Consider the following 25031-nt stretch of genomic DNA (forward strand, 5'->3'; position numbering starts at 1 on the left):
AAAATCTCCCAGCAAATCATGCTTATTTAGTCCGTTCCTATTAAACACCCAGTCCAGTCCTGATGGCTTTTGTTTAAATGTGGAACATACATTTAAGCCTGGTTCATATTAGAAAACTTGTGTTGGTGTAACTAAATTGATTTTAGAATCAATAAATGTAGATTCACATAAGTCAGTTTAAATCATGTTTAAACCAATTTTGCTTAACATGGTAAGTTAGCTGCAAGTGCCTCTTTAAAAATCCGCAGGAACTTGCTCTTGTACGTGGAGTTAAATGTGACGCTCTATTGATTATTTATTTGTTCTCTTTCTCGCTCTCATTTTAGGTTGGAAATGGAGGATGTCTGTTGGATGCTGTGACTAGGATGCTTTTGCAAGCCAGAGCATCCCTGCTAATCATTGCCTGATTGATGGCTCAGAAGTTCAGGAGCTGATAGATTTTAAACACCTCCTCAGAGATGCCCGATGAGACGCTTCAAAACAGCAGCGGGATGGAGGAAGCACTGCAGAAGGAGAACAAGGCTGGAACATGCAGCCCGCACCGAGGCTCCCTGCGGAGAGCTGTGGCTACGGCAGTGACCTTTGATGGAGAAGCCACTATGGACAGAAGGAAAAAGAAAAAGAAAGAGTCCCGTCCAGAGTCTATTATAGTTTATCGGTCGGAGAATGAAAATAAGGCGGAGGAGGAGCAGGCAGATGAGGAAGGAAGGGAGAGAAGTTCAGAAGAAGGCTCCAAGTTCTTGGGAAATTCCATGACAGATGGTATGTGTCCTCAGAAGCTGCAGCTGGCACCCAGATTCCACTAGCCGTTGAGCCACTGACGAGTAAAATATATTGATCCATGCGTAAATAGGGGCACTAACTCTTGCTTGTCTTTTTTTTTAAAGATATAGGGAAGGATAAAACTTATGGAAGTGCATGCTCCTCTCTTGTGGATGAGGGCTCTGAACCCCCCAGGGCATCCGTGGGACTTGAGGGCACAAGCCCTTTCTCAGATGTAGCGTTTATTAGGCTAGTTGCTGCGAGTTATTTTTGGGGCTTCTGTACCTTTGCTTTTTTTGAAAATTCAGCATTTTCAATTTACAAAGCGAGGGTTGGGTTTTTTTTTATGGAGGCAGGATGGGTGGGCTGATGGGGGAGCACAGGAGGAGAATCCTGGATCTTCTTTCTAGCTCCGCTACTGACTTTTGATGTGACCTTGGGCAAGACACTTCAACTTCTATTCCTCAGTTTTTCCTGTCTCATAATACTGGAGAGGTTGTTTGTGAGGCTTCAGACAGGTTTGAAAGTGGTTTGAAATCCCAGATAAAAGGCACCAGGGGTTATTTTTTGGTCTGTTTTCTTAGCCATTTATTTGTTTGAATATGCTCCCCATTGGTCCCCTTCTTTTTAAATCTTTTGTTTTTGTTTTTTTTTAATGTAGTGCTAATTTAGGGCCTGATGCAGAGAGATGTTGAGCACTCTCTTCTCCCATTGACTTTGGGATCAGGCCCTCTTCCCTACTTAGAAAGAACTGCATGTAAAGCAAATGGATGGGAACTCAGGCTCCAGGTTGATCAGTTCTAGAGGCTCTTTCTGGGATAGTGCCATAGGGAGAGGGCACTGGCTGCAGCCTCCTGTTAATACATTCTCAGCATAGCTTCCTCTTTGGAAAGGGACTCCTTGTCACGGTCACCGGTGAGCTCTTTCAGAGCTGCTTTCACCCAGAAGGGCGGCTGGAGATCTGCACGGGGACGAGTCCTCACCAGGTCGTCCAGCCCTACTCATCTATTCAAACTCATAGCTGATATGGGAGGAGAGTGGTGGTGGGTTTGTGTGTGTGTGTGTGTGTGTGTGTTGGGGGGCAGAGTTCAGTAAATAAGGAAAATCGCTGTTCATGTTTATTCCATCCCTTTCCCTGTGCGGAATGCACTACTTGTATTTGCAGCCCAGTTAGATCGCTGCATCTCAGACTACTGTCCTGCTCTGTTTTCAAGCCTGAAAAGGGTTGCAGACAGTGGGCATGTCTGTTTTTAAAGTATGTCCCATCGTGCCTTCATTGATGTCATAACTGAATTGCTACTTTCCCCGGGGAATATCCATATCCTGTTTTAGGCTTGCAAACTCATCTATTCCCACCTCTGCCCATGCCTTCCTCTGACTTGAGCTGACCACCCCTCCTCTGCCCAGTGTCCCACTTAGGCAATAGCTCTGCTTGGGCTGGTCAAGCCAGCTCACGATCCCTATATTCTTCCAGGACTGGGCTGGGGATGGGACTTTCTCTGTCTCTCACTGTGGAACTCCATCTCCGAGACGCTCTGCCAGACTCCCATGTTGGCTGCCTTTAGATTATGCTGCAGGTCCCAGGGACTTCTGTTGTCTCTTTCTTGCCCATATTTGGCCCCTTCCTTTGTCTTTTTGTTATTTCTGTACAACTTCCTGCCCCTTTCTTCCCCTACCTTTCACCAGTGTGGACTGGATCCTTTGTGGTGGTGACTGGTTTGCCTGGATCTGTCCATGTGCCACGTTGTTTGATATTGGGCCATATTTGGCCGGATTGACTTTCCCTGTAATTCTTTTAAAATGTCTCTCATATGTTTATGGCCCTTGGAAGGAAGCATTTGCAATAGGTGCCTTACAGAACAATGAAATAAATATCTTTAACTGGGACTCCCTTCTCTGTGGCTTCTACAATCCCAGCTTTCCATCAAAGACAGATTGCTTCCACCTGCCTTTCCATAGATCCAGAGAATGTAACCACCACTCCTATTCTTCAGCACTGGTTTCCCGTTCACTTCATGAGCTATGTCGGATTATCCAGACTAGTTTTAAAAACTATCTGTGGATTTACTGCAGCCTAAGTAACAGACCTAGGGCCAAATTCAGAGTTGATGTGTAAGGGTGTATAACTGGGACCCCTGTAACCACTGTGTAAGGCAGGGGTGGGCAAACTACAGCCCGCAGGACAGATCCGGCCTGCGAGCTCCCGCTGGGAAGCACGATCTGGGGATTGCTCTGCTCCGGCACTCCAGCTGGGCTGCAGGGTCAGGGACCGCGCCACGTGGCTCCTGGAAGCCATGGCATTGCCCCACTCTGGCTCCTATGTGCTCCAATGGCCCCTCCGGCGCGCAGTGGGAACTGCAGGGGCGGCGCCTGTGGATGGGGCAGCGTACAGAGCCACCTGACCGTGCCTCCAGTGTGGGAGCCAGAGAAGGGACATGCCTCTTGTGATGTTGCGGTTCTAGCGAGACCCAACTGAGAGTGCCAATTCAGGACAAATCGCTTAAACAGGGCAGTTACAGCCCAAGGCTGAGGTTTTTCTACCTCTAAGGCAAACCGAACCAGCCAGACAAAGAGGACTTTGGTCTCACCCCACTGGCTAACCACAAGTCACAAGCAACTCCCTTAGACACTCCAGTTTTCCAGTGTCACCACCAGTGCCACTCGTCCTGGGGATGAATGGTTATGAAAACCAACACCCCAATAAAAGAAAACGGTTCTCTCAATACCAAAGAATCAAGCCCCAGACCCAGGTCAATGTACAAATCAGATCTTACCCACAAATCATGCTGTTGCCAGTCCTTTAGAATCTAAAATCCAAAGATTTATTCATAAAAGGAAAAAGATATTGATAAGAGCTAGAATTGGTCAAATGGAATCAATTACATACAGTAATGGCAGAGTTCTTAATTCAGGTTTGTAGCAGTGATGGCGTAAACTGCAGGTTCAAATCAAGTCTCTGGAGTACATCCCCCGCTGGGATGGGTCATTCAGTCCTTTGTTCAGAGCTTCAGTTTGTAGCAAAGTCCCTCCAGAGGTAAGAAGCAGGATTGAAGACAAGATGGAGATGAGGCATTAGCCTTTTATAGGCTTTTCCAGGTGTAAGAACACCTCTTTGTTCTTACTGTGGAAAATTACAGCAAAATGGAGCCTGGAGTCACATGGGCAAGTCCCTGCATACTTTGCTGAGTTACAGGGCGTATCTGCCTTCTCTCCATGGGTCAATTGTGTAGCTGATGGTCCTTAATGGGCCATCAAGCAGGATAGGCAGAGCTCACACCAACTTGTCTGGGATGGAGAAGCACAGCACAAATTTAAAATACAGACAGTATAGAGCCAATACTCATAACTTCAACTACAAAATGATACAGACAGACAGCATAATCATAACCAGCAACCCATAACCTGGTCTTGGACACCTTATATGACCCCCTGTACATAAGATTTGGTGCCACTACAGGACCTTGGTTGCAACCATGTTCTATATGGTCCCAGATTATATCAATAACGTCACACCTCTGCTTCTGGGAGCTGCTTGAGGTAAGCACTGCTTGGAGTCTGCACCCCTGAGCCTCTCCCTATGCCCCCCAACCACCTGCCCCAGCCCTGATCCCCCTCCTGCTTTTCAAACCCCTCAATCCCAGCCCAGAGCACCCTCCTGCACCCCAAACATCTCAGCCCCAGCCCCACCCCAGATCTCATGCCCCCAGCTGGAGCCTGCACCCCCTCCCCAGCCCGGAGCCCCTTCCCACACCCTGAACTCCTCGTTTCTGGCCCCACCCTGGAGCCCGCACACCCAGCCAGAGCCCTCACCCCTTCCCGCACCCCAGCTCCAATTTTGTGAGCATTCATGGCTTGCCATACAATTTCAATTTCCAGGTGTGGCCCTCAGCCCAAAATGTTTGCCCAACCCTGCTGTAAGGGGCTCTGAGTTGGTGTAACTTAGAAGGCGTAAGAATGGGGGCTGCTTTAACTTCGTCTTATACCCTTTAGTTAGATCCTTTTCTTGCTACACTGTATCCCTTGCATGCAAATTATACCAACTTAGACTTTCCCTCCCCCTACTTCTGAATTTGGCCCACTGAGTATATGGTAGTTGGTGTAGCGCACATGTTGAGGGGACCAGAAGAGAGAGTATGTTGCACCATTTGAGAGTTCCCTCTGAATCTGGCCCATTGTCTCTTTCCTCTACTATCTTCCCCTCTCTTCCTATAGCAGCTGTCTCCAGTTCTTCCTTTTACACAGCCTCACCAGTACAGAGCCTTCTGTGCTCCTGCCATCTCAACCAGCGTCCCTAGGTAGCTTTTTTCCATTTTCCTGTGTGATCTGCCTGCCTGCATCTCTTAGCTTCCCTTGCCCTGCCTTTTTTAAAATGATTATTTACCATTATTTGAACTCTAACTGTATTGTCTAATGTCTTTGGGGATTTTCATGAAACGTGCTTCAAAAAAAATAGTTCTGTTAATGTTGATGCAATTTATCTCTCATTTGAAGGTGTCTGGAGCATGCCCTTAGACAGCCGATATGTTACTTTAACTGGAACTATCACAAGGGGGAAGAAGAAGGGCCAGATGGTGGACATCCATGTTACGCTAACAGACAAAGAGCTACAGGAGCTGGCTAAGTCAAAGGAGCCTCCAGAAGATGAGACACCGGAAGGGAAGAAGACTTGCGACATTGGAATGGACAGGGGCCCCCATGTCCTACTCTGGAGCATCATCTGCCTTCCTGTCATCTTTGTAGTGTCCTTTGTGGTTTCCTTTTACTATGGGACCATCACTTGGTACAACATCTTCTTGGTGTACAACGAAGAGAGGACCTTCTGGCACAAGATCACCTTCTGCCCCTTACTGATTATCTTCTATCCTGTCATAATCATGGTCATGTCTTTCTTCCTAGGCTTGTATACGGCCGTTACCCAGATTGCATGGTCCTTTGGTGGCTGGTGGCATGCCGTGAGAGATATGGAGAAGGGATTCTGTGGCTGGTTGTGTAGCAAGCTGGGCCTAGAAGACTGTTCCCCATACAGCATTGTTGAGCTGCTAGATTCTGACAATATCTCAGGTAGTCTGTCTGGCAAAAGCTCTGCACAGGGCGTTGAGACTTCAACAGTCTGAGGCTTTGTCCTGCCTGACTCTGACTTTCTTGATCACGTGTATTATGAATGGTGCACCAGACAAAGTACTACACTGACTTCTTTATCTTTGAGCACACACACAGAGAATGAAAACGTGGGAGTTGGTGGGGAGGAGGGGAGATTAAATGTGCACAGAGCACCAAAATGCCGACTGGGAGTCTGGCATTTGTAGTCAGGTGAAAATGCATGGTTATTTCATAGGGCTGCTTAGCTGATCTGTTTAATATTTGGTTTTAGCAAATCACAGCTGTGTGTAATTGTGAGAAGATCCAGGTGTGTCGGGTTAAGGATGGAAGCTGTAAAGGTATGTTGGGATGAGTGGCAAAAGTCCCTCACTTCGGCAAAAGGCAGTTCTAGTTTTAGCGTGGAAAGGAAGGACCATATCGTGAATGTAGACCTAGCTAAAGAAGTCTGTTCTCTGGTCAATCCCTGTGCCCAACACCTGCTGAAATCAAGTGCTCATGTGGTGCTAGAGGCTAGATTGCAAAGTGCATGGTGTTACTTAGAAACCGGTATGTTGGGAAAGGTGTTTCACTCGTTCACACAAATGCAACAAACTTTGCAGGTAGTCTGACTGCTGCAGTGAAGAATGTGTAGTAGCTTGAAAGGCAACCTTGATACTGAACATCTGCTCTGGTGTGCAAGCAAAAGCTCAGGTATAAGCAGCATAAGAAAGAAGCATCTCCACTGAACAAGAACCAGGAGTTTGTACTTGTGAATGCAGTGTGTGTTTGTATGGAGCAGTAGCACATGTATTTAGAGCTGCACAGATGATGTGTGCAGAGGGAAAGTCTTTCTACATAGATATGAGGCAACAGAATGGCTTATCTTGCTGTCCTGATACGGCAGTGAATCTGCTCCTTGAGAATGGGAGATCCTGAGCCTGCGTCATTTAGTATTAATGCAAAGTGCATTCGTCTCTCCGGCTGGAAATCCCACCCCCATTTCTTGACTCCATGTCTCCATACAGTTAATTATAGTGAGTGGTGATGGACTTTAACCTTCATTTTAAGTCTGTCCCCTTCCCCCGGTATTTCATTCTCATGGATGTTTTTCTTCCTTTGCATCACCTCCTGGAGGAACATTTTTAAGGCATTTAAAGACTGACACAGAAGTTCCCTTCTGATTCCTATCTTGACTGTCCAGTTTTGGACTGGGAAGGTGGGTGGTAGTTGAGTTACAGGTGTCCAAAAGATAGTTGTAATTTATAAGTAGTCTGTGCACATACACCTCTGCAGCCGTGGTTTTCCACCTTTTTTCATTTCTAGACCTCCTAAAAAATGTTGAACGGAGGTGCAGACCCCTTTGGAAATCTTAGACATAGTCTGCGGACACCCAGGGGTCCGTGGGCCACAGGTTGAAAACCACTGCTCAACAGCAAAGTTGGTGCCCATGGAAGACCTGGAGCCTGAACCCTCTACTTCCATATCCCCAAGGTCCAGACGTTAAAGGCAGCAACCGATCAATCTTTTCCTTCACTGCATCACTCCCAGCCTGGAAGGGCCCACCAGTCACATGCATGGAGATAAGTGATTCATAGTCTGTGTGCAGTCTATTCAATCAATGTGACCTTCATGGGTGTATGCACTTTTCACCCCTACCAGAGGGCTTATCTGCTTTCATGGTGTGGTTGCTGAAAGCTTGTTTCTCACACAGTGGGTTTAGCTGGGACACTGACCTTCCCAGCATGGCTTGTTTAAAACTGTGTGTGTATTCTTGACCTCTTTCTTCTGCAGCTCACTGCTAGGTGCTGGCGACATGCCGGATAGGATGCAAAGCAGTCTGCTTTAGGTACAGCTGTATTTCCACATCTGTGCTTTCTCCAGCTTCACTCTTTTGAATCTGGTGCCCAGAGAAGTAAACAAACAACAGCACATTGGCTGGCGAAACAGCAAAACCCAATGTGTGCCAAAGCGATAGGGAACAAAATCCCTGGAGCAAAGAGATTAAAACCGGCCACAAGCCGAGCTTCTTGGCTTCCGTGAATAGCATCCCATGTTAAAGAGAATCTCCTTGTCTCTTTTCACATCAGACTAATCTCAGTAGAATTTTACTCCTCCTGACACTGATTCCTTTTTCCAGTTAGTGGGGAACTGGGCACTAGTCAAACCCCTGCTTACGTTTATAGTTGTTGTGACAAGGAGTGGGATTCCGACTTGGAATTGTTTCTTGTAGGGTCATGGGAAATCAAGAGAATGCAGTTGGCCCCTTGGACTGGCTGTAGAAAAATCTAAACTGCTGGGCACACTTTTGTGCCCAACACCTGGGAAGCCCCTAAACATTTGGGAGATTTCTGAATATGTAGTGTCAGTGTCTTTTAAATCACGGTGGTATGTTCAACTCTGAAACGAATGCTTCTTAACTTGGAGAGAGTAGGTGTAATTATGGTAAGGAAGGGTAGCAGAAACTCTCTACCAAAGACATTTGAACCAACCCTGGACTGAAGCACAGATTGTCCCAATTTGTTTTTCTTTGGCTTTATCTCTTCAGCCAAGGATCTCAAAGCACTGTGCGAACTTCTGTGAATCCTTGCATTGCAATTGCCAGGTGGGGGTGATATGCCTATTTTATATGTAGGGAACTGTGGTACGTAGGAGGTGAGTGACTTGCTAGAGATCACACAGCACCTCACTGCTCTTGCCATTAATGGAACACGTGAGTCCTGACTCCTAGTCTCCTCTAACAGATATGGTCCATTTGCAATTGTCTGATACCCTTGTCTCACTTTTATTAGCAGCTTCTTAAAGACAGTGGGTCCTCTCTGGTAGGAAACAAACCTTTGAGACAATAGGCAATACCTTGCTCTCAGAAAATCACAAATCTATGCAGCATTGGGGCCAATTCAAGCAAAGGTGATCTCCTGGAGTCATTCTCCTAGGGCCTGACCTGACGCTTTTTCCTGTCTTCTGACATCAGTAATAAGAAGTGCAAGAGGTAAGTGGCTGAGGCTTGGCAGTCTGTTTCAACTGGTCCAGGGCCACTGATCCATTCTGAAATACCCCACTCAGAAATGGCAGGTGCACAGCAGTCTGGAGTGGATGAGGAGCTTAAGTTGTACAAAGCTGGGAGAGGGTTAGTCATGTGAACTCTCCGTTATGGGATGCTGCCATATCCTCCTTACAAGATGCACCAGGCTGATTCAGAAGGCTGTTTTGTTTATTTTGGGTCTGCTGCATATAGTTCGCAGTCAGTGCTGGGGGCGGGAAGGCAGGCATCATTGCAGGTGGAGAGGGAAGAGCAGAGCAGTTCAGCTACTATTCAAGTCAAACAGTGAATGCTCAGAGCTGAGTCAACAGCATAAAGGGCCCTTTAGCTCCCAGAGGGCTTGGATGGTAAATACTAGACACAACACAGCTTTGTACAGTGTCAGTTCTCTGCTCTTGGGTTCACCGTAAAGATTGCAAGCAACCTGCTGGAGAGGAACGGCTAAAATCAAATATGTGCCTCTTACTCCTACGTAAACCCAAAAGAGGGTCAGATGAACTGTCCTCCCCATACATACATTAGAGCTAGGCTGCTGGACATGCTGAAATTGCCCTCTGATGCGTCTTTAATGGGTTATATATGTAGTCTGTTTTCTACTTGGGTCTGTGCCTAGTCCTGATGTCCTCAGTGGGCTGGTCCACCACTGACTTCATTGGGAGCAAGTTTGGACCCTGGGAGACTTCTGGTGCTATTTGTAATAGCTTTAGGACCTTTCTAAAACCAAAACACTAGACTGTTTTTTTCCCTCCCATCTACTTGCCTAATGCTGCAAAATATCTATAAGCTTAAGAACCTGATGTGATTGGAAAAGCAGCACAACCCCTTGCTGCATTCCTTCCCTTGCTGTTGAAAAGCTTATGAATATTTTTGCTTATGTGCCATTGCCAAACTGCAGGGATCCCCAGGAATCAGTCCCAAAAGCTGAATGCGTCTCCGGCTGCCCCTGTTTGGAATTAGGCTTTAATGTAATGGAACAGTCTCTGTTGATTTTTTGACTGTGCTTTCCCCGTCCCATCCTGGCTGGACCGGTGGAGAGTAAAGATGCATCTGACTTTGGGAGAGTGACACGCTCACCTTCTTGCTTGACTTTGTATTAAAAAAAAATAATCACACAAGGCTATTGTTTTCTGTGCTGATGAACGATTATAAATTGTCTCTGTCTAGAGTTCAAAATTAATGCTGTATCTGAAATTATTAACATGTCTTTGCATTGATCCATTCCTGTATGGAACCAAGATAGTCTCTGGGTGCTGACTTCCCCAGAGCTTTTACTTTTTATTAAACAAAAATGATCACTCTTTGATTTGCTTTTCCTTGCTGGTTGTCCACCGGGCTCAGAGCCAGCTTAAGTGCACCTCTCTCCAGTGCTGAGGCATTCACGTTCATGCTGTAGCCTGCCGCTCCTGCAGGGAGATGTATTGTTTGTTTCAGTGACTCAAAGATGAGTGGCAAAGCAGAAAGAAAGTGTGTGCTCTTTACCGCTCCTTTGTGGTATCTAAAGACGGTGTGGGCGTGGGTGATTCCTCCATTTTGGAAACACCAACTCTTGACTTAGTTCTCTTTGCTGGAGGAAGTGGCAGGAGCCATCAGGTTAAAACTGAGTGGTTTTACTTGAGGAGAGAGGCAATAAAAAGCCACCGATCTTGGGCTGCATCTAAGCTGCAAGGACAAATTTATTTTGAGAATCCAATTTAAAAACCCCCCACACATTTGGCAAAAGTCACAACAACAACAAAAAATCCAAATTATTCCAGAAAAGAAGTCTTCTGGCTGGAAATTGCAAACTTATTCACATTTCCTACCACCCTTTTGCACAGCCACACCGGTGATAGTTTTGTGGGTTAGCACTGGATTATATACACAAAGAACAAAATTAGGACAAACTTTGCTTTTGAATCTGAAGCAATTCTGGCAGCAATTCAAACAGTACTGCATATAGCTCCCCTCAGTTGCATTGCCTAACTCTCTGACTATATAAGGCTTCTTCCAATGCCCAAAACAGAAATAGAAACATATTAGGGTTTATATTGATGAAAGGCTATTTATAATAATTAAAGGCTTAAAAAAAAGGCTACTCTGGAAGCTGGCCATCATATCAAGCTGCATCAGATCCTAGAATATCTTACGGGGTGCACAAACTAGATAGCTGATCCTATAAAAAGTGCTTCCCCAATCTTCATCCTTCCAGCATAATTCCAATCAACTTCTAGTAGCTGGAAGATAAGTGGGACTTCCAGAGTGGGTTCATCCATTCAGCTAGGAAAGAGATTCATACACGGCCTTGAAAATGCAGAGGTAGATGAAGAATCTCTCTCCCCCTTCCCTCAGCTATCTCACTCTCTCTGATTTGATGAACGTGGGACAAATTCCTTCTCTGTGACGATTAATCTGTGGCCCTAGTGAATGTGTGTATGCCTGCAGGCGTACTGTTGGTGGGGATGGGGATGGTGGGACACAGAGGATTTCATTTATGCTGAACCAAATGCAGAAGCTTGATGGCATTAATGATTTTAGCCAGGTTGCACAGAAAACCACGCAATGCGAAAGCATTTCCTAGGAAAGCAGTAACTGCACCTGGATTGCTAAAGGCAACAAACAATAACCTACTGCATAGACACAGGAATGCAAGAGAGCTACAACTTACCTGAGGGGGGAGGGATAGCTCAGTGGTTTGAGCATTGGCCTGCTAAATCCAGGGTTGTGAGCTCAATCCTTGAGTGGGCCACTTAGGGATCTGGGGCATAAATCAGTACTTGGTCCTGCTAGTGAAGGCAGGGGGCTGGACTCAGTGACCTTGCAAGGTCCCTTCCAGTTCTAGGAGATTGATACATCTCCAACTTTTATTATTATTTGATTGTGAAACTGAGAGCATATAGAGAATAAGAGGTGTAGGGTGGTGCTTCTTCAGCGATAATCTAGTTCTGGGTAACATATAGCACAATACTGGCCAATTCCTTGCCTCTAGGCAGAATGTAGCCCTGCTGTGCAAATTGCAGTGTACTTTGGCCCCATATGTATCTCTTTCTCACCTATTTACCTTGTCTGTTCTCCTTTATTCCAGATTCACCCAATCTATTTGCTATTCTTTTGGAAGGTTTCATTCCTCCAACCAACCTGGAGCCATGACAGTTGATAAACGAGCCCTCTTGACTTAGTGTTTAAGGACCCAGTCCTGCAACCCTATTGAAGCCACAGGGGCTACTCATGAATAAAAATCAGGTGCCAAATTGGTGGTAGCAATATAAATCATAGTGCAATCTGTTGGAGCAGATTTAAATATGTAACCCAGCAAAATCTACCTCAGGATGATTTTAATGCCAGGGACAGCTGTCAGGCTGCCACTAGCTTTACAATGAGTAATATTTTGTCTTTTGCAATACTAGAGTGAAAGTGTCTTTCATCATCTCCATTAGAAACTTTTTGTTAATCCAAGGATTTAGAATTTAGTCATAACAGTACTCTGAGCAGAAACCCGGTGTATCTGGGCTCTGCCACAGGGAATCTTTTAAAACTAGATTTTTAAGAAATGGGAAATCAGGAAAGGGCTGGGTTTGTTTTAAGTCTTGGGTACTTTTCTACAGTTGTTGATTTTATAAACCCCTTTGCTAAACTTGGGATCCTACTACAAAAAATGTACTGGCTGGTGAGTATGTTACTAATCCTCTGCACAAGAGAAAATGCTTGATCTGCTTAAATGTGATCATGTTGCCCTCCACGGGCTCGCCTACAAAGAGGAAAAACAACCTAATGTAAGCTACAGTGACATCCAAAAAAGTATGTTAAAAGATCTTTAAGGTTGCAAATCAAGAATAAAAAAGTCAGGAGATGCCAGGTTTAAGGTCAGGCTCACATCATCATAACTTGGAGGGTGGTCAAGATTTTCTCCCCCATGCATCATAGTGCTCTGGGCCTGCCGTTAGCTGCTTGCTTCACCATGTGAAATCTGGGGCAGACTCCCAGGTCATGTCTTCTGCAGGCCTTTGTAGTTAAAGCTCTGCCCTGTAAGAGGACCCATGCGGGTCTCCTAATATGATCTGATGTAACCTTTCTGTGGAAGGTTATTTATTTCAAAAAAGTTATTGGGCTCTGTCCTCCCAGACTTTAACACTCCCCACCCCATTTCCCCCCACCTCATCCTCCGCTGTGGAGTTCTGGCTGCAGGAAATCTTAGTTGGGATCTACATTATATTGTATTGCTCCTGCAGGGAGAAAGGCAAAAGAGCTCTAGCTCTTCTCACACTGAACCCATTCACACTTGATGAGGGCTGCCAGGCCCAGCTGGGTCACAGCTGCAGCTCACTGGAGAATGCATTCCTTCTTAGAACAAAACAGAGAGGCTATTTTCCTTGCTCCCTTGGAAAGGGGCTGAATGAAGTCAAGCACTGGGCAGCCACCTCATAACTACTGCCTTAAGCTGTGTTTATTCAAGCCAGGCTTTGTTTTCTTGGGGTACCAAGAAAGGACCAAAGACAGAAATGAATGAGAGCACCTTCTGTTGAAGGTGACAAGAGATTAGGATTCCCAGTCCCTTTGTTGTAGGCAGGATTATCTGGATTGCCTTGGCTGCTGCTTCTGTGTAGATTTCACATGTTTATTATTTATATCTAGAGCCTGGCATTCTGTAAAATGAAAATAACCAATTAATCAAGTCTCTTTGGCAGGCATTATAAACAAAAACATTCCAGTTTCAATCCAGGCCCAAAATGCTCTGGCATCCCCAGATGGAGCCTATTAATCAATCCTGATGACTGCCTACAATGAGGCTCTGTGTAGGCTTGGGGGAGATGAGATCGAGAATTGAAGCTTGATTCAGAAGTGGTTAGAGAGGGTTTCTTTGGATGGTGTAAATAGACCCCAGAAGGCATGCAGCAAAGTGGTTTGGGTTAATTGTCTGTGTATTTCACTGAGATATTTATAAAATCACATATATGCAAGGATGAACAGACAGTAACAAATGCCTACTGCAGAAGAAAGAAGATTACAAATGAGGGCAAGATGACATGGTTTCAACTTTTAAATTGAGTCAATTTCACCAGCCTTTCAGCGCATCTGAGCCAGAGCTCTGGGCCAATGCCTAGAACCAGGGTTCAGTCGGGAATGGAAGGAGATGGGTTCTGAGCCAACAGCCGGAAGAAGGGTTTTGGCCCAATGCCTGCAGCTAGATTCTTAGGTCAACTCTAGGGTTCTGGGGAACACTTAGGCCCTGGTTCAGAAAAAACACCAAGATATTGAGCAAATGCTGGAATTTCATCCTTTACTCTGGAACAGACTAACTGAAAATCAGGACCTCATTATCCTCTTTCAGATCCCTCCTTCAAACTCTCCTTTGCTGTGAGTCTACAAAAAGCTTGACAATGGTTAAGAGGCTGGTGCACTCAGACCCCTGTGGCTCATATGGACCAATATTGTCCCATTGTTTCCTTGTATTTCCCCATCTGTCTGTCTGCCTCCATCCGTTGTCTCTTCTCTTACGTTCTCAGGGCGATGAACCTGAGCAGTGAATGAATAAAGAAGGCAGTGTGTTGTTTCCCCCCATGCACTTGTTCCCTGGGTTTTCTCTGCACCTGTGACATTTTCACTACACTGCCTAGCTACCCTGTATCTTTGGACAATGGGAATGTGCTGGGTGAGGGAATCCCTTAAGCACCAGCATCCTCGGAGCAGGCTGACACAGGATTGGGGCATTGGTGGGTTTTGGTGGGAACTGTGTTCAGAGATCATTGGACAGAAAGACAAGGATGCCATATGTGATGGACATGGAATTGCTAGGTATTAATCTATGAATTAGTAACCATCTATGAAGACTGTATATGACCAGGCTAGTGAGGGAAGTGATTGTATACTGGGTTATTAGAATTTCCTTTATGACTGTATTGCTTTAATTTATTAGAGGTCTGTGGAGGGAGCAATACAGCAGATCTAGGTAAGGACACACCAGAACACAAATGAAAGACCACTGGTCAAGCTGTTAGCTTCAAGAATCTTGTCTCCAGTCCCCAGTAAGCTGCAAATTTTGTTTTGCTGAAGTTAGGCAGCTAGAGATCAAAAGAACACAAAAGAGCTAAAAAGTCTTTCTCAGGGAACAAAAGGGGGTTACTTGCCAGCAAGGAGACAGGCAGTGACAGAGACTCTGTGGAGGGCATCTAAGGAGGGGGCCTTCCCAGAGCCAGGGAATCAATGGCTGAAGATGCAGACAGAACGTTTTATCGCTTTTAAGATATGGGTTTTTTTTTCTGAAACGCTTTCATTCTAAATCAGTGATACTTTCCTTTCAGGAGGCTGTGTGGTCACCGCTTGCCTCTGTCATTGTCGCAGAGGGGACAGAATGGCAGGGTCTGCACTGAAGTCAGATCTGGTGAGGTCAGTCAGATCTCATACACAGAGAACTGCAGCCTGGGCCCTGGTCTGAGAGTGGGAGAATCACCAGACTTCGCTCAGACTCCCTAGAGGACCCCACAGTGGGCGAGGGGACTGAGCTCATGGGGGCTCAATTTAGGGGCTGGCTACAGCCCTGGCCCTCCTCCATTTCCCTTCTCCTCCTTTCCCTCTACACCTTCCCCCCTTCATTCTCCCCTTCTTCTCTCCTCCTTTCCCTCTACACCAGGGATCGGCAACCTTTCAGAAGTCGTGTGCAAGTCTTCATTTATTCACTCTAATTTAAGGTTTTGTGTGCCAGTAATACATATTAATGTTTTTAGAAGTTCTTTTAGAAGTCTTTAATATATAACTAAACTGTTGTAGTATGTAAAGTAAATAAGGTTTTTAAAATGTTTAAGAAGCTTCATTTAAAATTAAATTAAAATGCAGAGCCCCCCGGACTGGTGGCCAGGACCCGGGCAGTGTGAGTGCCACTGAAAATCAGCTTGTGTGCTGCCTTTGGCACATGTGCCATAGGTTGTTTACCCCTGCTCTATTCCTTCTCCCCTTCTCTTCTCTCCTTCCCTCTACACCGTCCCTCCTCCGTCCGCTCCTTATCCTCTCCGCCTTTCCCTCTACATCTTCCCCCCTCCATTCTTCCTTTCTCCTCTCCCTCTTTCCCTCTACACCATCCCCCCTCCGTCCGCTCCTTATCCTCTCCCTCTTTCCCTCTACACCTTCCCCCCTCCATCTGCTCCTTATCCTCTCCTCCTTTCCCTCTACACCTTCCCCCCCTCCATTCTCCCCTTCTCCCCTCTCCCCCTTTCCCTCTACACCTTCCCCCTTCGTGCTCCCCTTCTCCTCTCTCCTTTTCCCTCTACACCTTCCCCCCTCATCTATCCCCTTCTCCTCTCCCCCTTTTCCTCTACACCAGGGGTGATCAACCTGAGGCTGAGAAGGAGCCTGAATTTACCAATGTACATTGCCAAAGCGCCACAGTAATATGGCAGCAGCCCCCCATCAGCTCCCTCCGCTCCTCCCCCCACCGTTCTCAGCACCTCCCACCAACCAGCAGCCCCACCAGTCAGCGCCTTCCCCTCCCTTCCCACACCTCCCGATCAGCTGTTTTGTGTCAGAGGCTGGGGGGGAGGGAGGGAGAGTGAGGGCACAGCAGGCTCAGGGGAGGGTACAGAAAGCGGTGGAGGGAGAGCAGAGCCAGGGGTTGAGCAATGAGCACCCCCCAGCACATAGGAAGGTTGGCACCTGTAGCTCCCGAGATGGTGCCTATAGAAGGAGCCGCATATTAACTTCTGAAGAGCCACATGTGGATCCCGAGCCACAGGTTGGCCACCCCTGCTCCACACCTTCCCCCTGTGATGGGTTAGATCACAGAAACCCCCTGGGAGCTGCCACCTGATGTGCCAAGATTACCTCTGCTCCTGTTGTCCCTGCCAGCTCAGGACTCCAACACCCTGTCTTGCTAAGCCAGACAGTCCTGTCTGCTCCAACAAAGACCCAGGGTCTGAATTACTTACCCCAAAACTGCAGGTTTACCTGAAAGCAGCTCACAGAAGTGTGCCTGTCTTTAACATTTAGATGCCCAACCCCCAAATAAATCCATTTTACCTTGTATAAACTTATGCAGGGTAAACTCATAAATTGTTTGCCCTCCATAACACTGATAGAGAGAGATGCATGGCTGTTTGCTCCCTCAGGTATTAATACATACTGTGGGTCAATTAATAAGTAAAAAGTCATTTTATTAAATATAGAAAGTAGGATTTAAGTGGTTCCAAGTAGTAACAGAACAAAGTAAGTCACCAAGCAAAATAAAATAAAATAGACTCATAGACTCTAGGACTGGAAGGGACCTCGAGAGGTCATCGAGTCCAGTCCCCTTTCCTCATGGCAGGACCAAATACTGTCTAGACCATCCCTAATAGACATTTATCTAACCTACTCTTAAATATCTCCAGAGATGGAGATTCCACAACTTCCCTAGGCAATCTATTCCAGTGTTTAACTACCCTGACAGTTAGGAACTTTTTCCTAATGTCCAACCTAAATCTCCCTTGCTGCAGTTTAAGCCCATTGCTTCTTGTTCTATCATTGGAGGCTAAGGTGAACAAGTTTTCTCCCTCCTCCTGATGACACCCTTTTAGATACCTGAAAACTGCTATCATGTCCCCTCTCAGTCTTCTCTTTTCCAAACTAAACAAACCCAATTCCTTCAGCCTTCCTTCATAGGTCATGTTCTCAAGACTTTTAATCATTCTTGTTGCTCTTCTCTGGACCCTCTCCAATTTCTCCACATCTTTCTTGAAATGCGGTGCCCAGAACTGGACACAATATTCCAGCTGAGGCCTAACCAGCGCAGAGTAAAGCGGAAGAATGACTTCTCGTGTCTTGTTTACAACATACCTGTTAATGCATCCCAGAATCACGTTTGCTTTTTTTGCAACAGTATCACACTGTTGACTCATATTAAGCTTGTGGTCTACTATGACCCCTAGATCTCTTTCTGCCATACTCCTTCCTAGACAGTCTCTTCCCTTTCTGTATGTGTGAAACTGATTGTTCCTTCCTAGGTGGAGCACTTTGCATTTATCTTTATTGAACTTCATCCTGTTTACCTCAGACCATTTCTCCAGTTTGTCTAGATCATTTTGAATTTTGACCCTGTCCTCCAAAGCAGTTGCAATCCCTCCCAGTTTGGTATCGTCCGCAAACTTAATAAGTGTACTTTCTATGCCAACATCTAAATCGTTGATGAAGATATTGAACAGAACCGGTCCCAAAACAGACCCCTGCGGAACCCCACTTGTTATACCTTTCCAGCAGGATTGGGAGCCATTAACAACTACTCTCTGAGTACGGTTATCCAGCCAGTTATGCACCCACCTTATAGTAGCCCCATCTAAATTGTACTTTCCTAGTTTATCTATAAGAATATCATGCGAGACCGTATCAAATGCCTTACTAAAGTCTAGGTATATCATCACATCCACCGCTTCTCCCTTATCCACAAGGCTCGTTATCCTATCAAAGAATGCAATCAGATTAGTTTGACACGATTTGTTCTTTACAAATCCATGCTGGCTATTCCCTATCACCTTACCACCTTCCAAGTGTTTGCAGATGATTTCTTTGATTACCTGCTCCATTATCTTCCCTGGCACAGAAGTTAAACTAACTGGTCTGTAGTTTCCTGGATTGTTTTTATTTCCCTTTTTATAGATGGGCACTATATTTGCCCCCTTCCAGTCTTCTGGAATCTCCCCCGTCTCCCATGATTTCCCAAAGATAATAGCTAGAGGCTCAGATACCTCTTCTATTAACTCCTTGAGTATTCTAGGATGCATTTCATCAGGCCCTGTTGACTTGCAGGCATCTAACTTTTCTAAGTGCAAAATGCGCAAATCTATGTGTAATCAAACTGAATGCAGATAATCGCACCCTCAGAGATGCTTCAGTAAGTTTTTCCTCAGACTGGACACCTTCCAGGCCTGGGCACAATTTTTTCCCCTGGTACAGCTCTTGTTCCAGCTCAGGTGATAGCTAGGGGATTCTTCATGATGGCTCCTCTCCTTTCTTGGTTCTGTTACACCCCTTTATATATCTTCTGCATAAAGTGGGAATCCTTTTGTCCCCCCTGGGTTCCCACCCCCTCCTTCTCAATGGAAAGACACCAGGTTAAAGATGGATTTCAGTTCAGGTGACATGATCACGTGTCCCTGCAAGACTTCAAGCCTTCATTCTTCCCAGCCTGAGTCACAAGAAGGCCAGCCTGCAAACGAGCCATCCAGTCAATTGTCCTGGTTAATGTGAGTCATCAAGATTGCAAACCACCATTAATGGCCCACATTATGCATAATTACAATAGGCCCTCAGAGTTATATTTCATATTTATAGTTTCAGATACAAGAGCGTTACATTTATACAAATCATATGATCACGCTCAGTAGATTATAAGCTTTGTAATGATACCTTACAAGAGACTTTTTGCATGAAGCATATTCCAGTCACATTATATTCACTTATTAGCATATTTTTATAAAATCATATAGGCTGTAAAAGCAGCAAAGAATCCTGTGGCACCTTATAGACTAACAGAAGTTTTGGAGCAAGGCTGTAACGTCATATCCCCCGTCCATCCTCCCTGTCTCCTCTCCTCCTTTCCTTCTACACCTTCCCCCCATCCATCCATCCCCTTCTTCTCTCTCTCTTTCCTTCTACTCCAGGGTGGACAAACTATCTGGTCCGTCAGACATTTTAATGCAGCCCTTGAGCTCCTGCTGAGGAACGGGGTCTGGGGCTTGCCCCGCTCCGCGCGGCTCCCAGAAGCAGCAGCATGCCCCCCTCTGGGTCCTAGGCATAGAGGCAGCCAGGGGGCTGTGGATGCTGCCACCGTCCCAAGCGCTGCCCCATCCCAAGTGCTGCCCCCACAGCTCCCATTGGCCAGCAACTGTGGCCAGGGAGCTGCAGGTGTAGTGCCTGCGGACAGGGCAGGACACAGAACCACCTGGCTGCACCTCCGTTTAAGAGCTGGAGAGGGGACATGCTGCTGCTTCTGGGAGCTGCTTGAGGTAAGTGCTGCCTGGAGCCTGCACCCCTAACACCCTCCCATGCCCCAACCCCCTGCCTCAGCCCTGATCCCCCTCCTACCCTCTGAACCCCTCGATCCTAGTCTGGAGCACCCTCCTGCACCCCAACCCAGACCCTGTACCCCCAGCTGGAGTCCTCACCCCCTCCTGTGCCCAGCCCTCTGCCCCAGCCATGATCTCCCTCCCACTCTCTCGATCCCAGCCTGGAGCACTCTCCTGCACCTCAACCCCCTCATCCCCAGCCCCACCCCAGAGCCCACACACTGAGATGGCGCCCTCACCCCCTCCTGCACCCCAACCCCCTGCCCCAGCCCTGATCGCCCTCCCACCCTCTGAACCCCTCGATCCCAGCCTGGAGCACTGTCCTGCACCTCAACCCCCTCATCCCCAGCCCCACCCCAGAGCCCACACACTGAGATGGCGCCCTCACCCCCTCCTGCACCCCAAACCCCTGCCCCATCCCTGATCGCCCTCCCACCCTCTGAACCCCTCGATCCCAGCCTGGAGCACCCTCCTGCACCCCAACCCAGACCCTGTACCCCCAGCCGGAGCCCTCACCCCCTCCTGCACCCCAAACCCCTGCCCCATCCCTGATCGCCCTCCCACCCTCTGAACCCCTCGATCCCAGCCTGGAGCACTCTCCTGCACCTCAACCCCCTCATCCCCAGCCCCCTGCCCCAGCCCTGATCTCCCTCCTTCCCCCAAACCCTTGGTCCCACCCTCCAGCATCCCAGAGCCCACACCCCTGCACCCCAACCCCCACTTTCGTGAGCATTCAGGGCCCACCCTACAATTTCCATACCCCGATGTGTCCCTCCTTGGGCCAAAAAGTTTGCCCGCCCCTGATCTACACCTTCCCTCCCCCACTCCATCCATCCCCTTCTCGCCTCCCCTCCCCCTCTCCGCCGCCCAGCCTAGCCCGGCTGCAGCCCGTGCGCGGCGCGCTCGCCAGGTGGCGCTGTCGCTTCCCCTCAGGCTCGGGCCGGAACGCGAGCGCGGCGGGGCCGGTTGCCGGCCGGACGCGGAGAGCGCGGCACCCACCGGTTCGGTTCGTGGCGCGAGATGGCGCGGGGAGGCGGCAAGGTAAGGGCGGCGGCGGGGGGCAGGGTCCTCCTCGGTCCCACAAGGCTTCGGGCTTCTCAGGGGCTCGGCGCCGCCCGCAGCGCTTCCTCCTCGCTCCGACGGAGGGGGCCGGGTGGTCCCGCTGCGCTTCCCGTGAGCTGGGCCCGACTCCCTCTGCTGCCCGGCCGCCGACCCCCCCCCCCGGGGAGTCCGCCTCTGCCCGGCCGGCGGCCCCCCCTTCCCCCCCCCGGGAGCCCTCCTCTGCCCGGCCGCCGACCCGCCCTTCCCCCCCCCGGGGAGCTCTCCTCTGCCCGGCCGCCGACCCGCCCTTCCCCCCCCCGGGGAGCCCTCCTCTGCCCGGCCGCCGACCCCCCCTTCCCCCCCCCCGGGGAGCCCTCCTCTGCCCGGCCGCCGACCCGCCCTTCCCCCCCCGGGGAGCTCTCCTCTGCCCGGCCGCCGACCCGCCCTTCCCCCCCCCGGGGAGCCCTCCTCTGCCCGGCCGCCGACCCGCCCTTCCCCCCCCGGGGAGCCCTCCTCTGCCCGGCCGCCGACCCGCCCTTTCCCCCCCGGGGAGCTCTCCTTTGCCCGGCCGCCGACCCCCCCTTCTCCCCCCGGGGAGCCCTCCTCTGCCCGGCCGCCGACCCGCCCTTCCCTCCCCGGGGAGCTCTCCTCTGCCCGGCCGCCGACCCGCCCTTCCCCCCCGGGGAGCCCTCCTCTGCCCGGCCGCCGACCCCCCCTTCCCCCCCCGGGGAGCCCTCCTCTGCCCGGCCGCCGACCCGCCCTTCCCCCCCCCCGGGGAGCCCTCCTCTGCCCGGCCGCCGACCCGCCCTTCCCCCCCCCCGGGGAGCTCTCCTCTGCCCGGCCGCCGACCCGCCCTTCCCCCCCGGGGAGCTCTCCTCTGCCCGGCCGCCGACCCGCCCTTCCCGCCCCGGGGAGCCCTCCTCTGCCCGGCCGCCGACCCCCCCTTCCCCCCCCCCCGGGGAGCCCTCCTCTGCCCGGCCGCCGACCCCCCCTTCCCCCCCCCGGAGCCCTCCTCTGCCCGGCCGCCGACCCCCCCCTTCCCCCCCGGGATGCCGGTCTCTGCCAGGGTAAGCACTTTTCAGATGTGGCCCCGGGTGAGTGATCCATCCAATATATCAGAGCGGTAGCCCTGGCCCCTTGTAGACTAACAGACGTTTTGGAGCATGAGCTTTAGTGAGTGAATACCCACTTCATCGGATGCATGTAGTGGAAATTTCCCCTACATGCATCTGACAAAGTGGGTATTTACCCACTAAAGCTCACGCTCCAGTACGTCTGTTAGTCCATAAGGTGCCACAGGGCTCTGTGCTGCCATCCAGTATAGCCTGTCTCTGACAGTGGCAACACTAGATTGTGCACTCTTCCTCTGCACTAAAGCTTAATAACGGACAGTAAAAAAGAGACAAGGTGGCTAAGGTCATATCTTTATTGGACCAATTTTGGTTGATGAAAGAGAGCTCTCTGCAAGCTCAGAAGCTTGTCTCTTTCACCAACCAAAGTTAGTTCAGTAAAAGATATGACTTCACCCACCTTGTCTCTCTAATATCCTGGGACCAACAAGGTTAGAACAACACTGCAAATGGCACACACAAAAAGAGCATTAAAAGAATTGTCCTTCTGCATCTCTGGCAGATTAAATTCCTTAAAGACATGCTATCAGTTTGACTTTTTTTAAAATAAATTGTTTGAAAACAGAGTTTTCGCAGACATCCTGTTTTAAATAGAATGACCTGAATTTTTAAAAAATGTCTTTGGACAAATAGTAAAAAGGGGGAAGTTTCTTGCTGATACTTAGAGGGGTATTTGGTGTTGCTCTCAGGTCCATGCAAAAGGTGTTTAACTCTCCCTCTCCTTTGTCTGCTTTTTCTTTGTGCATGTGCCTCCTTTTCAGTTTTCTTTCTGGTTCCTCGTACTGGCAAACACCCTCATGCAAGTGAGGTTCCCCTGCAGAGCACTGCACAAGAATAATCTCATGCTGGTGCATGAAGGAGGAAATGCAGTTTGACTACACACAAAGTACTGTTAACTGCACAAATAAACTGAACAAAAAGGGTTTTTCTTTAATCTTTCACTTTCAGTGAAGTTACATACAACTTATTACAATAGTAGGTACGAAATGTGGTTTTTCAAGTGTCAATTTATACCTTTTCCATAAAAAAGAGAGCAACAGCAAAAGAACATTTTGAAAGATTTCTGCTGCTTCTTTGTGCTCCACTGTCTCAGAAGCCCCAAAAAGATGAAGATAAAAACTTATTTTTGGCATACTTAAAGTGAGATCATTTCCCAGCAATTTTTGGCAGTGTTAGATTTGTTACAGTCTCCTCTCATGGACAAAGTAGATCTAGCTAGTGACAGCTACCAGAGACTGGTGTATAAACCCAGTAAATAGTGGTACCTGGGTATCTTTGTACTCAAGTTGTAACATAGTTTTATATTAAGTAGACATGACCAAACACGATCCATATGTTTCCTCACCGCACTGCTTAACAACTGCTGCTACAAACGCCAGAAAGTGAAGTCCTGTGTTGTTCTACAGTCAAGGCTGTCTATCAATTTAATAAATCTCTCTAAATGTATAGCATTTGATTATTTTCTCTATTTTTATTGGCTATAATAGTTCAGTGTTACTTAAAATAGTTTTGCAATATTACCTGGAAATAGAAGCAGAAGATGAGTAATAAACTTTTCACTTCCAGTGGAGGATCTCGAAGTGCTCTGAAAATGTTAATGAAGTTTTGCAGTATCCCTAAGACAACCAGGAGTTAAAGTTGATGCCAAAGAATTGACTTAGCTAGGTTAACGCAGCAAATCATCAGCAGGTCAGGGACTATGACCCATATCTGTTGACTCTCATCCTGTGCTTTAATACCCAGATCATCCTTCCAATTCCGTTACTTGGCCATTCATTATTATTAATCATGTTTATTACTGTAGTGCCTATAGGTCAGCCAAGAATAGGGCCCCATTCTGCTAAGAATTGTAAAAACACATCGTCCCTGGCCTAAAGTGCTTGCTCTTATGGGTTGGGTTAAGGTTTGTTATGGCCAGGCATGCTGCTGCCTTACATTTGGAATAAATGTAAAGAAGCCTTGCAATCAGATGTCTGAAACAATAGCAGTAACACCCCAAAACAGAGGCACATAGAAAAGCTGAGTAAAAGCTGAATCCCAGAGGGTTTAAATGCCAGGACTAGAGCTTTAACTGGTGGAACTATTTTGGTCAGCATATGAGTATCTGTTTGAGAGAGACAGCACAGGGAAAGATACAGAGAGAAGCAGAACGAAAGCCAAGCAGATACAGCCTGGAAGCATGGTGGATGGCTCTTGGATAAGGTCTAGAGAAAAGTTTTGCATCAGAGTGCTGGCTGAAAGAGTTTGATGCTATGAGCAAGGAAGCTGTTTGCTGATTTTTGGTTCCTTCTGTGTTTGGAGAAACAGGACTTACATTATTTGTTAATAAACAAGATTGAATCAAAGGTATCTGAGTCCATCAATTTCTCCTCCCAAGTAGAACAGCATGAAGGGCCCCGAACTTAGATTAGCCGCTTGGGTCAAAAGGGATAATATTACTATCTAAATAGAGCAGGTGGACACAGGGTGGAGGGAAGCTGGATAAACAGTGTGATAGCAGCAAATGTCATGTTAGGTGTACATTCAGATGAACATTCTTTTCAGAAAAAAGATGACAGACGCCAAGCTAGAAAAAGTGCTATTTACCAGCAGCCCAGCAAAACCAAACATTTTTGTTCTAGGCTGTGTAATTTTAATTACATGCTGCCCACCGGACAAGCTATTGATGAGCACTTAAAAATCCTTGGTTCAGCCTGTGGCTGAAAATGAAAACTGGCTTTTTGTCACTTTCATTGCAAATGCCACTTAAGGGCATAACAAATGGATGATTTGCCCGTCTAGCTCCTTTGCTGAATTAATCTTCTGGCTTTGTTCATCCAGATGACACAATTATTTAAGTTAATCAAGACAAGTGGAGACTGAGGAACTTTAGAGGGACCTAACAAAGCTAGTTGAATGGGCAACACACTGGCAGATTAAATATTAATAGGTCCAAAGTAATATTTCTTCCAAAACTGAGAAGAATAATTTGATTTG

The 25031-nt window shown here is 47.9% G+C and overlaps 2 protein-coding genes across 7 annotated transcripts in view; both read left to right on the top strand.

Moving 5' to 3' along the window:
* Positions 1 to 10159, top strand: part of TMEM169 (transmembrane protein 169) — a 30111-nt gene extending 19952 nt beyond the window's left edge. For all 5 annotated transcript variants that reach the window (XM_030579972.1, XM_030579974.1, XM_030579971.1 and 2 more), the window contains 2 exons: positions 327 to 762; positions 5254 to 10159. In XM_030579972.1, the coding sequence (XP_030435832.1) occupies positions 459 to 762; positions 5254 to 5876 (927 nt within the window). In that variant the 5' untranslated portion in view covers positions 327 to 458 and the 3' untranslated portion in view covers positions 5877 to 10159. The remainder of the gene's footprint in view (positions 1 to 326; positions 763 to 5253) is intronic.
* Positions 10160 to 20854: 10695 nt separating this feature from the next.
* XRCC5 (X-ray repair cross complementing 5) overlaps positions 20855 to 25031 on the top strand; it is an 80955-nt gene continuing 76778 nt past the window's right edge. For both annotated transcript variants that reach the window (XM_030579947.1, XM_030579948.1), the window contains exon 1: positions 20855 to 20925. In XM_030579947.1, coding sequence (XP_030435807.1) covers positions 20905 to 20925 — 21 coding nt within the window. In that variant the 5' untranslated portion in view covers positions 20855 to 20904. The remainder of the gene's footprint in view (positions 20926 to 25031) is intronic.

The sequence above is a fragment of the Gopherus evgoodei genome, chromosome 11 (assembly GCF_007399415.2).
Source record: "Gopherus evgoodei ecotype Sinaloan lineage chromosome 11, rGopEvg1_v1.p, whole genome shotgun sequence".
NCBI classification, from domain to species: domain Eukaryota; kingdom Metazoa; phylum Chordata; order Testudines; family Testudinidae; genus Gopherus; species Gopherus evgoodei.